Here is a 16,482-nt window from a genome sequence, read left to right on the forward strand (position 1 = left end):
AATCCTCTGAATAGCATCCCACCCAGACCCAGCCTCCTACCCTATAAAATCCAAACCCATGCAATAATGAGTTCCATATTCTGTTTAGCTGTTTAGGTCAGGTGAATTGGCTATGCTAAATTGCCCGTAGTGGTAGGTAAGGGGTAAATGTAGGGGTATGGGTGGGTTGCGCTTCGGCGGGTCGGTGTGGACTTGTTGGGCCGAAGGGCCTGTTTCCACACTGTAAGTAATCTAATCTAATCTAATCTAAAGTAATCTAATCTAATCTAAAGATATTTCTCCTAAACTTCTATTGAATTCATATGTGTCTGTTTCATATTTACGGTTCCTACTGTTTTATAAATTCACACTTGTGGAAGCAACCAGTGAAAGAAGTGTTTATATCATGCTTTACTTGACTGCTGAATGATTCAGATTGCTTTACAGCCAATGAAATGCATTTTTGAAGTGTCTCCATGATTGTGATGTAAAAAATGCCGCAACTAATTTGCACACAGGGCAGGAAGGTTATGATTTATTCATGTATGTGATCTTTTCTGATGTTTCTGACAATAAAGAATCACTTTCTTTCAAAAACGAATAGAATTAAAAAAAACTCAAACATGAGGTATCATTCAAAATTGTCCAAAAATTAAGAACATTCTGCTAATATGGGCCTATCAATGCTGCTTTTTTATTTTTTGAAGTAGTTGTCCAATTTCTCCTAAGTATTATTCAATACAGTCTTCAATGACACTTTCTTGAAAGTACGGTTAAGACTAGTTATGCAAAGAGTAAATTTATTATAAATAATATGATGTTTTAAAATAATGTTTTTGTGTTCAGAGAAACTCCAACCAGGCTGAGTTATTTCAGTGAGTTTGGGTTTATGTACCTCTTTAATTCTATGATCTGATTAATTCTGATAAACTAGAGTAAAATATAGTTTAATACCCTTTTATTGGCACCATATCACATTTGGGTAATTAATCTTTATGATTCACTCCTGCAGTTTCAATTTTTATCTGAAGCCCTCAAGTTTACTGATGTGTTCCCACTATTCTCAATAAAAGCTATGAGAGCCCACTCAATTAGATTTCAGTGTTACAGCTCACTTACAGATATCAGCTAGTTGCAATTATTTTCACTTTTTTTGACTTCAGATAAGTTTTGTCTTGTAGATGCATAAAGCTGTTCATCATATTATCTCTGCCCATAAAATAATGGCATGTTCTTATATTCAGAGATGCGCAAACAGGTGAACAGCGCGGAGTTAAAGAACCAACGATTGAAGGAGGTGTTCCAAAAGAAGATTCAGGAATTCCGAGCTGTCTGCTACACCCTGACAGGTTATAAGATTGATGTCACTACTGAGAATCAGTATAAGCTATCATCAATGTACGCAGAACATCAAGATGATTGCCTAATGTTCAAGGTAAGAGCATAATGGAGGAGGGGGAACATAACTTTGGTAGAAATGAAGAGAATGTTATTTGAAGTGACTGTTGTTCATTATTTCTGGCTGAGTTTAACTGTGTTTACTGCCAGATACTGGATTTAATTTTTCATGGGATTCTTTATTTAAGCATCTCACTGTATTGATTTTAGTTGCTCTGTGACATTCGGTGGCATAATTTAGTACCACAGCTTCTAGGTTTTTTTTGACTAGTTGTACTCTAAAGGTTGCATTTCATTCTAAACCACCATTCGTGTTCAAGGTGAGCTTCTTAGAATCTGGCTGTGTAGCTCATTGAGTTAATCTTGGACTTCATTTGCCATTAGTCATTTCCCAGAGAGTCGCTGAGAACTTTTTAACTTTTTAATGATTGATTATTGTATATTGTCTGTCTTGTAATATTTTGCTTAAGGGGGAATATGTCCGAGCAGAATTAGTATTTATCCATGATATGGAACCTAGTTTGGACGATAAAGCTGAAACCTTGCAGAGTGCAGAAGCACATGAATAAGAGTTATTAACATCATGCAAGGATGTTTGTTCGCAAATGCAGCACTTTGTCACAAATAAAACAAATTTCATTTGCTGTCTCCAGCTCACATGTTTTGAATGAAGAGTAGTCTTATGGTTCAGTGAAGACCATGAACCATAGCATTGTGCCATATTGTCAAAGGAATGTGGTTTAAAGGTAAAATGTCTGACCAAAATTAAAGTAATGAAATCAAGATGTGAATGCTTAGCATCTGGAATGCACATCCTCAGAATATGGTGAAGGCAAGATCAATCAAGGCATTTTAAAAAATTGAATTATTATCTGAAAGGAAGCATGTGCAGGATATTGGCAGAAGACGGGGAATTGCTACTTCAGAGAACCAGCTCAGACACAATGGACTAAATGATTCCCTTCTCTGTTATAACCGTGTCATGATCCTGAGAAATAAATAATAATTGGATTTAAACCTTGCTAGTTTCTTAGTTGGACAAGTTATAGGTCACTGAGTACCACACATTCTTTTCTAACTCTGAGAATCTGGGATGAGCCTGTATGAACATTTCTTCATGACTTTCTGAAATTGACTATTGGAATTGCATTTCAGCTGGGAAAGGAATTGAGCTTGATTTCCCTAGCTCCATTAGATGAGAGTGATGGAACTGACTTGTTCTGTTTAACAGGACAACTAAAAACCAATTAACCTGACACAAGATCTCCCAGTCAATGGCAATGCTGACATGTTGCTACTAGTTGCAAAAACAGTTACAGACTTAGCTTTTTCAGTCCTAGCATGTAAACGATATACAGCTAGACATCCATGGGGTGCATGGGCAAAATAGAGCAGTGCAGAGATCCCAGCAATTTTTTTTTAATTTCAAAAATATACTTTATTCATAAAATATTCCTATAATAATTTGATACACTGTACGTTAGGTAATGCCATACATATTTCCACATTTACATACACAGCTCAGAATTTTCATTATTACATACAGATCTGTGCATTTCTCACTCATATATTGAGCTGAGGCGTCAGCAGAGTCCAAATGACTGCATGGGCCCCTTGATCTTCTTTAGGCAAGCAGATGTTAAACGGTGGTCTTTCCCCACCGCGCCTTGGCGGCAGCTGCCCCAAGCTTCAGCGCGTCCCTGAACACGTAGTCCTGGACCTTGGAATGTGCCAGTCTGCAACACTCAGTCGGGGTCAACTCCTTCAGCTGGAAGATCAACAGGTTTCGGACCACCCAGAGAGCGTCCTTCAAGAGTTGATGATCCTCCAGGCGCAGTTGATATTCGTCTCGGTGTGCGTCCCGGGGAACAGGCCGTGGACCACGGAGTCCCGCGTCATGGCGCTGCTCGGGACGAACCTCGACAAATACCACTGCATTCCTCTCCAGACTTCCTCTGCATAGGCACATTCCAGAAGGAGGTGTGTGACAGTCTCGTCCCCCCCGCAGCCACTTCGAGGGCAGCGTGCTGTGCGGCAGAGAGTCCGAGCGTGCATAAACGATCTCACAGGTAGAGCCCTTCTCACCACCAGCCAAGCCATGTCTTGGTGCTTGTTGGAAAGTTCTGGCGATGAGGCATTCTGCCACATTGCTTTGACAGTCTGCTCAGGGAACCACTCAACAGGATCCGCCCTCTCCTTTTCCCGAAGGGTCTCAAGGACGCTACGTGCTGACCACTTCTTGATGGACTTGTGGTCAAAGGTGTTTTTCTTCAGAAATTTCTCCACGAAGGACAGGTGGTACGGAACGGTCCAACTACTCGGAGCGTTCCACGGCAGCGAGGCCAGGCCCATCCTTCGCAACACCGGGGACAGATAGAACCTCAGTATGTAGTGACACTTGGTGTTTGCGTACCGGGGATCCACGCACAGCTTGATGCAGCCACACACAAAGGTGGCCATCAGGGCAAGGGTGGCATTGGGAGTGTTTTATCCCCCATTGCACCGGTCTTTGTACATGGTATCTCTTCGGACCCGGTCCATCTTTGATCTCCACATGAAGTGGAAGATGGCCCGGTGACTGCGGCAGCACAGGTCCTGGGGATAGGCCAGGCCTGTGCCACATACAACAATACTGAGAGTACCTCGTACCTGATGACCAGGTTTTTTTCCCGCGATGGAGAGTGACCGTTGCTCCCATCTGTCTAGTTTCTGTCTCATCTTCCTGATCCGCTCCTCCCAGGTCTTGGCGCACGCCCCAGCACCCCCGAATCAAATACCCAGCACCTTCAGGTGGTCAGTCCTGACAGTGAAGGGGATATATGATTGGTCGGCTCAGTTCCCGAAGAGCATGGCCTCGCTCTTGCCTCGGTTTACCTTGGCCCCCGAGGCCCATTCGAACTGGTCGCAGATGCACAGGAGTCTTTGCACGGACAGCAGATCCGAGCAGAAAACGGCGACGTCATCCATGTACAGGGAGGCCTTAACCTGTAGGCCCCTGCTGCCAGGAATAGTCACCCCTCTCAGGCTCGCATCCTTCCTGATGGATTCGGCAAATGGCTCTGTGCAACACATAAACAAGGCAGGAGAGAGAGGGCAGCCCTGCCTGACTCCAGATCTTACAGGGAAGCTATCTGATTCCCACCCATTGATTGAGACTGCACTGACAATGTTGGTGCAGAGCAGTCTGATCCAATTGCAGATTCCCTCCCCAAAGCCCGTTTTGGAGAGGACATCCCTCATATATGTATGCGATATCCTGTCAAAGGCTTTCTCCTGGTCCAGGCTGATGAGGCAGGTGTCCACCCCCCTGTCCTGCATGTAGGCGATCGTATCCCTGAGGAGTGCGAGACTCTCAGAGATCTTCCTGCCCGGTACAGCACAGGTTTGGTCGGGGTGGATCACCGCTCCCAGAGCAATAGCTGTTGCATTCGCTTAAGTGTTTAAGGATCTTGAAGAGCCTCAGTGGAATGAATGTGCAACCAACAAGAATGTAGTGGTTAGATCAGGAATGTGATTGGGAGTCAGTTGGGTGATGGATTGAGTATTGCTGCTAATCAGAATTTCACAAGAAATGAACAGAACAGCAATTCTGGAGCTGACATCTGGGTAAGTAGCGCAAACCTTGCCTAAGCCTTATTTGCATTGTGACCCTGGTAGCACAAATCAGCTCTTTGAAGTTTAAACTTTGTAGACAAATGCTCCACATGTGTGTAGGTCAGTTATTTGATGATTATCACTTTGCATTGAAAGATTCAACCAAGCAGATGGAGTTGGTTCATTATCTGTACAACAACCCAAGGAATAGTTAGCGTATAAAGAAAGGATTGTGTCTAACTACTCCTAATCATTTTAAGCAAGTGCCTTCCTAAGTGAATTCTAGAAAATCATACAATCATCATCTCACTTTCTCTAACGTTGTTTTGAAGTCATTACAAAACACCATTGATTGCATACAGAGTTGTAGGCATGGAGGGTACATTTTGAGTCATGAAGAACAAAGTGGTTAAAATTAAAAATCTGAAACGAGCAAGGCTGTTAATTTAAGAAGGAAAATCAGGAAATACAAAATGACTTCCAAGCCAGGTATGTTTGTTCAGAGCATGGAAAGTGAAATTTGTTCAGTTCAAATGTAAAGCACTACATGTTGGAAGAAAGTATTGATGATGCATACTCCTTTAATATTTTCCAAAACAACAAAGAATATGCCTAATTGCATTTCGTCGCTGTGCTACTGGGGCCAATTTGATTGCTTAACTCTGGTGCTATGATTTTAATTTTCCTTTCATATTTAAGTATGTGTAGAGTAGCTGGTAACAACCAGCTATACATATACCATATGCATACCATTCACATGTCATTAGTAAAGAGCTGAGGACCCATTGCACTGTCAAATAGGTATCTCGTGTACTTGACTGTCTCATGTTTAACTAAACAGATATTGTAACAAACTCTTGATAACACTGTGTCGTCTCAGAAGTGCCATTTGTTGTTCGCTGTGCATCTATTTCCCTTGATGCTTTGAAGTTAACTTTTTTTCCATCCCTCCTCCTCCTCAAAATTTTCAAGCTGTTTTATTCCAATGTGAAGTTTGTAACTTGGTGTGTAACAGACCAATTATTGCACCTAAGTCAGAAGGAGCATCTCCATTGGGAAACATTTAATGAGCTCTGCAACCAATTTAAATCCAGTGTCTCTCAGAGCTCTGCTAATTAGATTGCACTGTTAAAGAGTTTTATCTTTTTATCCAGATTGATGTAATTTTGGCAACTTTTCTTTTTGTAGTGTAATAGAGTGAGTCAAGTAATAAGCACATGTTGAGCTCTGTGTGCTTTTGAATTTTCATATTGGATTAAAATGAATTCTGTAATTGCTCAGATGATTTCTCAACCTGTGATGGGAATGATGTCACTGTGCACCAGCTTTTGGCTAGATTTTTCTTTCTGGAAGATTCTTAAGTATAACTGAAAAATCATTATAAATTTGCATCTGAGGCATTCAAAATTTGAATTGTATGGTTTGATTTTGATTATTTCAGTTGATGATTATCTATTTAAAGAAAACTTTAAGTCAGACGACAAAACGAAGAGTGAAATTAGCATACACAGTACTGGGAAAACTCAGTTGTGGATGTCTGTTAGATATTCATAAACATGGTTCTGGGGTTTGCAACTAGCCCAGTACTGGATTAACAGATGAAGTTAAACAGGATAAAGGTTAGCTTAGATTTAGCTGGCCAAGATTTATAACCTTTTCTAGTGAGAGCTGATTAGATTTTCCTTAAAATAATTGAAGTGGAACTAACATTGTTTGGATTTTTGCACCTTGTCTAATGCTGTAAAAATATCTTCACCTCAGCAGCCCAATGGCCACTTTAAAACCTAGCTTATCAACAATGCAAAGTATTTACTGAAATTGTGCCATTATTATCAGGTAATCACTAATGATTAATACGGAATTATACAAGAAAAGTATCCTAACCTGTTGTCAGAATTGGGAACTCACTATGTCTTGGGGTAGTTAAGGTAAATAACATTAGTAATTTTACAAGAAATAAGATAAAGTGAGAAAGGCTATATTGAGAAGGTAAGTGAAGTGAAGTTAATTCTGTGCAATTCTATCTTTGTCCAAACTAAGTTCAACAAAATGTATGGGACAGTTATCTAACTGTATCCGAGACTCTCAAAATGTGGGCTGATATATATGCATTTGGTGGGGTTGTCCACTTCTACAAAGTAAATAGCTGTGCTTGAACACTGATCAGAATGGCCTTGAGGTAAGATTGTAATACCCCCTACTCGAGTTCTATATAGCATCCCAACATCAAGAAGCCTTAGTGCTACCTCAGCTAAATTTCTCAGCATTTGAAATGACAAGGAGTGGGCCTTGCCATGACTGGCTATAGGTATGTGAAAAGAACTGAGGCTGCCCCATCCAGGAACTACAGAAACAAAGGACCTGCATTTATATTGCATCATTCCTGATCATCAAACATCTGAAAGCACTTTACATCTAATGACATACTTTTAGGAAATGCAACTTCTGATTTGCACACAGCAAACTAAAATCAATTACTTATCTATCTTCTACTTGAATACATCTATATTGTTCACCTTAAATATTTCAGCTAGTAGCATCTTCCACATTGTAACTACTCTCTGGGTTTCTAGACAAAGACATTTCATCTGAATTAAATCTTGCGGTGATAGCAATTGTTGTAGATGTCTAAAATGCCACAGTAACCACATTTTAGAAAATGCTTTATTCTACATAAAGCACTGTGGACATTATGGAACTGTTGTGGTGCCAAATAATTGCATTTCTTTCTCATTGTCTTGGCTAAAATGATGCATTAATCTGGGTCATGACCCTTTTACGATGTGAGAGAGTACTTGTATAAAGTTTCTGTTGGGAGGTTTAATGTGTTAGAAATTCTCAATAATTGATAGACTTAAGATAAAATTTCATTAAATAAAGGCAACGGCTTCATGGTATGTTGTTTCTGCTCCTTTCTCCTGTGTTCTTATAGATCATCCCTATCTAAAAATAACTTTGTTGTTGTCAGTAATTATATTTCTTACCCCTCCTTTTGGGTTTTTTGGTTTTCAGTGCCTTCAGCTGCCTAGGTGTTTAACTCTGAATAGCTGTCCCTGACCCTCACTGCCTCACTTCCTTTCACCCTTTATTTCAGGCAGAGCTCAAAACCTAAAAAAAACTGCAGATGTTGTAAACCAGAAACAAAACCAGAAATTGCTGGAAAAGCTGAGCAGGTCTGGCAGCATCTGTGGAGAGAAATCAGAGTTAATGTTTCAGGTCAAGTGACCTGAACTGAGGTATGAGGAATGGTCACTTGACCTGAAATCTTAAATCTGATTTCACTCCACAGATGCTGCCAGACCGGCTGAGCTTTTCCAATAACTTCTGGCTTTGTTTAAGAACTTAAGACCTACTTTATTAACAAAGATTTTTGTCACGATGCTAATATGATGTCATTCTTGTCAACGTTTGGCTGGTTACACTCCTATGAAAAGTATTTGAATATTTACTACCGGAAAGTCATATTTTTCCAATGCATGATGTTCTATAGTTGACGGTTACGTAGAAATGTGAAAACAGGTTGTGTACAAGACTCTTCCTTTCTTTCCATTACGTATGACATAGTAGCTTTGCTTGCTAATAAACACAGCGAATGCTGGAGGAACTCAGCAGGTCTCTGGCAGCAACTGTGGAAAGTCATAGAGATGTACAGCACGGAAAAAGACCCTTCAGTCCAACCAGTCCATGTCGACCAGATATCCCAACCCAATCTAGTCCCACCTGCCAACACCTGGCCCATATCCTTCCAAACCCTTCCTATTTATATACCCATCCAAATGCCTTTTAAATATTACAATTGTACTAGCCTCCACCACTTCCCCTGGCAGCTCATTCCATACACGCAGCACCTTCTGTGTGAAAATGTTGCCCCTTAAAAGTCCCTGTTATATCTTTCCCCTCTTACCCTAAACCTATGCCCTCTAGTTCTGGACTCCCCCACCCCAGGGAAAAGACTTTGTCTGTTTATCCGACCCATGTCCCTCATGATTTTGTAAACTTCTATCAGGTCACCCTTCAGGGTCCGATGCTCCAGGGAAAAGAACCCCAGCTTGTTCAACCTCTCCCTATAGCTCAAATCCTCCAATCCTGGCATAAGGACAAAAGGGTATCTCGGGAGATCAGCAAGGCGGCCTTTGTGTGGAGTGTAGAAAATTTGGAAGATACTAAATGAGTATTTTGCATCAGTATTTACTGTGGAAAAGGACATGGAAGATATAGAATGTAGGGAAATAGATGGTGACATCTTGAAAAATGTCCATATTAGAGAGGAGGAACTGCTAGAAGTCTTGAAACGCATAAAAATGGATAAATCCCCAGGACATGATCAGGTGTATCCTGAAACTTTGTGGGAAGCTAGGGACGTGATTGCTGGGCCTCTAATTGAAATATTTGTATCATTGATAGTCACAGGTGAGGTGCCGGAAGACTGGAAGTTGGCTAACGTGTTACCACTGTTTAAGAAAGGTGATAGGGACAAGCCAGGGAACTATAGACCAGTGAGCCTGACATCAGTGATGGGCAAGTTGTTGGAGGGAATCCTGAGGGACAGGATGTACATGTATTTGGAAAGGCAATGTCTGATTAGAGGTCGTCAACATGGCCTTGTGCATGGGAAATCATGTCTCACAAACCTGATTGAGTTTTTTGAAGAAGTAACAGAGAGGATTGATGAGGGCAGAGGGTGGATGTGATCTATCTGGACTTCAGTAAGGCATTCGAAAAGGTTCCCCATGGGAGACTGGTTAACAAGGTTAGATCTCACGGAATACAGGGAGAACTAGCCATTTGGATACAGAACTGGCTCAAAGGTAGAAGACAGAGGTGGTGGTGGAGGGTTGTTTTTCAGACTGGAGGCCTGTGACCAGTGGAGTGCCACAAGGATCGATGCTGGGTCCACTACTTTTCATTGTTTATATAAATTATTTGTATGTGAGCATAAGACATATAGTTAACAATTTGCAGATGACACTGAAATTGGAGGTGTAGTGGACAGCGAAAAAGGTTACCTCAGATTAAAACAGGATCTTGATCAGATGGGCCAATGGGCTGAGAAGTAGCAGATGAATTTTAATTCAGATAAATGCGAGGTGCTGCATTTTGGGAAAGCAAATCTTAGCATGATTTATACACTTAATGGTAAGATCCTTGGGAGTGTTGCTGAACAAGGAAACCTTGGAGTGCAGGTTCATAGCTCCTTGAAAGTGGACTCGCAGGTAGATAGGAGAGTGAAGAAGACGTTTGGTATGCTTTCCTTTACTGGTCAGAGTATTGAATACAGGAGTTGGGAGGTCATGTTGCAGCTGTACAGGACATTGGTTAGGCCACTGTTGAAATATAGCATGCAATTCTGGTCTCCTATTGGAAAAAGAAAAAGAGGTAACATTTTGAATTTGGTATAACTGCTTCAGAACTGAAGAAGTTTGTTTCCAATTTCCAACATCCACAGTATTTTGCTTCCTCACTGCTTCCCTAAGACGAATTTAGACCAGGAAATTGACTGTCTAAGATATGAATGTAATATTCAGTTTCTTCAGAAGGTTTCATAAAAAAAACTAATAAGTTCAAAGTGCAGAGAATCACACAATCATTGATCAGGTGGGAAAGCACAAAAATAAAAGGAAGAAATGTGTGGAAATCATTAATGGAGAGCAGAGCTCTCGGTTTGTTTTTGCACTGGAAGGGATCTTAGCAGTGCACAGAGAGGAATGGGAACTGAAAGATGATCAAGTGTTGGGAATATGAATTTAGAGGATTTGGAGAAATGAATTGTGTCATACTCCAAGGCACAGGTTAATGATACTGCAATAAACCATCCTCTTTTTGTCAAATTTCTTTAAAATATCAATGTTTTAAAATGGTCTCATGGAGATGAAATTACCACAAGGCGCATAAGACACCGATCATAATATCGTAATGATATATTAAACATACCGTCTGATACTTAATCTTTTATCTTTACAAATCCATTATATCAGTGAACAGTTTATTCAGTTTTGTTTTTATTCATTGTTAAATAAATGATTTCCTGTATTCCCTTTTCTTGACCTGTACTTTTAACCATATGTTTTACACAGGTTTACTTCCTTCAGTGAAATGCATGTTACAATTGATCATTGTTCTGCATTTTATTCATGTCTGTTTTATAGCGCCATTTCTAAGTGCATCAATAAGTTTGGTGAGTCTAATCCTCAGTCCACAAAATATAATGACATCTCCTTGTTCCCATTTGAGTATCAACTGAAAACCATTCAGTTGAATTGGATTCATCTGTACAGATCTGAAGCTGCATCCAATTTAACTTCAGTTTTCAAAGACAGACCTTGTTCGAAAAGATGCCTAAAAATAGCTCAATTCTGAAAGGATCTTATTGTCATGTCACAGCATTCTGCAGCAGAAGCTGTCGCTGCCAATTTACATCTACAGAAATGATTGCAAAAGCTTCAAAATAATTCAGAGGAGATGAGATCAAGGAATACAATATACAGCATATTTCTTTATCAGTGGTTACCTTTTAAATAAAACGCATAGGTTTTTACTTACATTGTGAAACCTGAATGACTTAGGATCATGAAAATTTGCAAAACAACAGCAGGCTATTTTGGTCTATCAAGTTTGTACATATTTTCTTTAACTGTAATTAACCTCTGAATCTAATCTCAGAAGCATTGAAAATAGTAGCAGGAATGGGTCATTTGGCCATTCAGGCCTGGCCCACCATTTGGTATGATCATGACTGATTATCCAATTCAGTAACCTGTTCCCACTTCCTCCTCATACCCTTTAGCCGTAAGAACTGTATCTAACTCCTGAAAAAACATTCACTGTTTTCAGGTCAGCCGTTTGGTTATGGCAAATAATTCCATAGGCTTTGTGAGTGAAGTAATTTCTCCTCATCTCAGTCCTGAATGGTCTATCCATATCCATAGCCTGTGACTCCTGATTCTGGACTTCCTGGTATTTGGGAACATGCTTTTTTAGATGTAGCCAGTCTGAACTTGTTAGAATTTTATGAAGTTCTGTGAGATCCCTTCTCTCAAGTGTCTAAACTCTAGTGAATATAGTCTGAATCAATCTCATCTCTTTTCATATGTCAGTCCTGCCATCCCAAGAATCAGTCTGGTAAAGCTTTGTTGCACTCCCAATATAGCTAGAATATCCTTCCTGAGATAAGAAAACCCAAACTGCACATAATACTCTCGATATTGTCTCGCCAAGGCCCTGTACAATTGTAACAAGATATCCCTGCTCCTGTGCTCAAATCCTCTTGCTCTGCAGGCTAATATGCCATTTGCCTTCTTCACCACCTGCTGCACCTGGTACAAGGAGGCTCAGGCCTCATTGCACCTGATGTTGACCCAATCTATTACCATTTGGATAACAATCTACCTTTCTGTTTTTGCTACCAATGTGGATAACCCCACATTTATCCTCATGCATTTCCCCATTCACTCAATTTACCCAAGTTACACTAAAGCATCTCGGCATCCTTCTCACAGCTCACCCTCTCACTCAGTGTTGTGTTGTCTGAAAACTTGGAGATATTACAATTAATTTCCAGTTAAGTCATTAACATATATCATGAATGGTTGAGATCCAAGTATGGTTCCTTTCGTACCCAACTAGTCACTGGCTGCCACTTAGAAAATAACCCATTTATTGGTTTCTTGTCTGCCAACCTGTTCTCTATCCATGTTAGTCCACTACCCCCAATCCCATGCGTTGAATGTTAAATGCTAATTTCTTATATGGGACTTTATTGAAAGCCTTCTGAAAGTTCAAATACACAGCAACCCCCATTACTCCCCCTTATCAACTCTAATAATAACAGCCTGTAAGAATTCCAGTAGATTTTTCAATCACGATTTCTCTTTCATAAATCTGTGCTGACTGTCCGATCCTGTCACTATTTACCAATTGCTCTGCCAATTTAATCTTTTATAATGCATTCTAGCATTTTCCTACTATCAACGTTAGGCTAATCAGCCTATAATTCCTTGTTTTCACCCTATCTCCTTTTTTAAATAATGGGTTTACATTAGCTACCCTCAAATCCATAGGAACTGTTCCAGTATTTGTAGAAGCTTGAAAGATGAGCACTAATGAATCCAATATTACTAGGGTCACTTCCTTAAGTACTCTCAGAGTTATTGACTTATTTGCCAATTTTCTTTTGTATTATCTGAAAGTTGATGAGAAAAATTAAATAATAATTTACAAAGGGTCATTGGACATATAGTTGAGGGAGTAAAGAAAAATGCAGTTATGGGGAGACGGCAGGGAAGTGGAATGGCACATACATGACAAACTGAATGATCTCCTTTGTTGAAAGATTCTATGATTATTCTATAAAGTGTGACTTATTCTTTTGAAGGGGAATATGTTAAAAAGGGTACATACATTAATTGTGGTTGCCATTAGTCTCCAGCTTGTTAATATTAAGCATCTCACCTCATCACCAAAGTTCTCTGATGTTGACAGTCATGCAGAACTCATTTCCAAAAACTTTTGCATGGCAGGTTTGGGAACAGACAGCTCTCCCAAAATTGCCTGATTGGGAAATAGGAGAATCCAGCATCTTCTGTATAAGGGATGAGAAAATGAACTGAACCAAACATAGAGAATGCTGGAGAAACTCAGCAGGTCGGCAGCATTTGAGGAGAGAAAACAGTTAACATTTATATCTGGTATGACTCTTCTTCAGAATTGAAATGTGTAGGAAAATAGAGCATAGAGATGTACAGTATGAAAACAGACCCTTCGGTCCAACTTGTCCATGCTGACCACATATCCTGAACTGATCTAATCCTATTTGCCAGCGTTTGGCCCATATCCCTCTAAACCTTCCTATTCATATACACATCCAGATGCCTTTTAAATGTTGTAATTGTACTACCCTTTACCATTTCCTCTGGCAGCTCATTCTGTACATACACCATGTTCTGTACATACACCATGTTCTGTGTGAAAGAATTGTTCATCAGGTATCTTTTAAATCTTTCCCCTCTCACCTGAAGCCTATGCCGTTTGGTTTTGGAGTCCCCTACCCTAAAAAAAACAGCTTGGCTATTTACCCTATCCATGCCCTTTATGATTTTATAAACATTTATAAGGTCATCCCTCATCCTCTGACTCTCCATGGAAATATTGCCAGCCTATTCAGCCTCTCCGTAAAGTCCAATTCCAGCAACATTGTTGTAAAATGCTTTCTGAACTCTTTCAAGTTTAACAGCATCTTTCCAATAACAGGGAGACCAGAATTGAACACAGTATTCTAAAAGTGGCCTTACCAGTGTCCTGTACAGCTACAACATGACCTCCCAACCCCTATGTGCTCAATGCATTGACCAGTGAAGGCAAGTGTGCCAAATGCCTTTTTCACCATCCTGTCTACTTGTGTCTCTGCTTGTAGGAAACTATGCACCTGCACCCCTCAGCCCCTTTGTTCAACAACACTCCCCAGCATCCTGCCCCTAACTGTGTAAGTCCTGCCCTAGTTTGCTTTACCAAAATGCAGCACCTCATATTTATCTAAATTAAACTCTACCCACCACGCCTTGGCTCATTGGCATATCTGATCAAGGTCCCATTGTACTCTGAGATAACCTTCTTCACCACCAATTTGATGTCGCCTGCAAACTTATTAACTTTACCTCCTATATTCACATACAAATGATTTATGTAAATGATCAAAAGCAGTGGACACAGCACTGACCCTTATGGCACACTGCTGATAACAGGCCTCCAATCTGAAAATCAACTCTTCATCACTACCTTCTGTCTCTTCCCTTCAAGACAATTTTGTGTCCAAATGGCTAGCTTCCTCTGGAATCCATGTTGTCTGATCTTGCTAGTTAGTGTACCATGCAGAACCTGGTCGAATGCCTTGCTGAAGTCCATGTCGTTAAAAAAATCACACAGCACCAGTTTAAAATCCAACAAGTTTATTGGGAAATACAAGCTTTCGGAGTGCTGCTCCTTTGTCAAACAGCTAGTGGAGTAGGATCATAGGACACAGAATTTATAGCAAAAGATCACACTGTCATATACTGATGCAATATATTGAACGAACCTCGATTGCTGTTAGATTTTTCATCTTTTAGAATGGGCTGCAGGTTTCGATTCATTAATATGTAAATCCCAGAACTTCTATAAAGTCACATTCTCGAGATAACTTAAGCTTTTAGAAGAAGGTGACATCTCAGCTCAAACAATGCATTAAAGGTGTGAGGTTAGAGATTGTATGTATTCCAATCGTGAGTCAGACTGGTTCAAAGTAGGAATTAATAAAATGTCACATGGATTATAAAAAATATTGACTGCTTACAGATTGTGCGCTTTTTGAAAAAAAAGAATGTATTTGCAAATACAATTCTGCAAATGCAAATTCACCGCATAGATTTATATGTGTGTGTGGGAAAGAGCATGAGTGTGTGCGTGCTTGATAGAGAGAATGTGTGTGTGTGTGTATACGCGCGTGCCTGAGAAAAGGTCTGTGTGTGTGTGTGAGTATGTAAGAGTGTTTGTGTATGTGTATGAGTGTGTATAATATACTGAGGTCACCTGTAGTGTGACATGTGTCCCAGTTGAGGCCAACTCATGGGTACTAAACTTGGCTATCAGCATCTACTTGGTCACTCTGCATTGTTGCGTATCCCAAAGTCCACCTTGGAGGACAGTCACCTGAAGCTCCGAGGCTGAATGTCCCTGACTGCTGAAGTGTGACCTCACTACACTATACACTCACGCGTGCACACACACGCACTCTTACATACTCTCACACTCGCAGACTTCCTCTCACACATGCTGTCTCTCAGGCGCACACACATGCACACCCATTCCCAGGCATATACTCCATCACATTCATGCACGCACACTATTAAGCACAAGCACACACTCACAATATCTACAAAATACTCTCTCTCTCTCTCTCTCTCTCTCCCTCCCTCCCTCCCCCTCGTGTGTACTCACACACACATGTATGTATGGGGTGAATTTGCATTTGCAGAATTGTATTTGCAGATACATTCTATTTTGTTCAAAAAGCACACAATCGGTAGGCAGTCAATATTTTTTATAATCTATGTGACATTTTATAAATTCCTATTTTGGAAAGAGAGCCAGCCTGACTCTCAATTGGAATACATACATAATCTAACCTCACACTTTTAATGCATTGTCTGAGCTGAGATGTCACCTTTTATTTTATCTCAGGAATGTGACTTGAAAGAAGTTCTCGGATTTACATAATAATGAATCGAAACCTGCAGCCCATTCTAAAAGCTGAAAGACTTGACAGCAATCTAGGGGTTTGTTCAATATATTGCATCAGTGTATGACAATGTGATCTTTTGCAATATATTCTGTGTTTGATGATCCTACTCCACTAACTACCTGATGAAGGAGCAGCACTCCAAAAGCTTGTACTTCCCAATAATCTGTTGGATTATAACCTGGTGTCGTGTGATTTTTAACTTTGTCCATCCCAGTCCAACACCGGCACCTCCACATCAT

The 16,482-nt window shown here is 40.3% G+C and overlaps 1 protein-coding gene across 4 annotated transcripts in view; it reads left to right on the plus strand.

Annotated features, from left to right (window-relative positions):
• mad1l1 (mitotic arrest deficient 1 like 1) overlaps positions 1-16,482 on the plus strand; it is an 897,160-nt gene that overhangs the window by 559,955 nt on the left and 320,723 nt on the right. For all 4 annotated transcript variants that reach the window (XM_060840293.1, XM_060840292.1, XM_060840294.1 and 1 more), the window contains exon 17: positions 1,224-1,414. In XM_060840293.1, the coding sequence (XP_060696276.1) occupies positions 1,224-1,414 (191 nt within the window). The remainder of the gene's footprint in view (positions 1-1,223; positions 1,415-16,482) is intronic.

This window comes from Hemiscyllium ocellatum, chromosome 20 (genome assembly GCF_020745735.1).
Source record: "Hemiscyllium ocellatum isolate sHemOce1 chromosome 20, sHemOce1.pat.X.cur, whole genome shotgun sequence".
NCBI classification, from domain to species: domain Eukaryota; kingdom Metazoa; phylum Chordata; class Chondrichthyes; order Orectolobiformes; family Hemiscylliidae; genus Hemiscyllium; species Hemiscyllium ocellatum.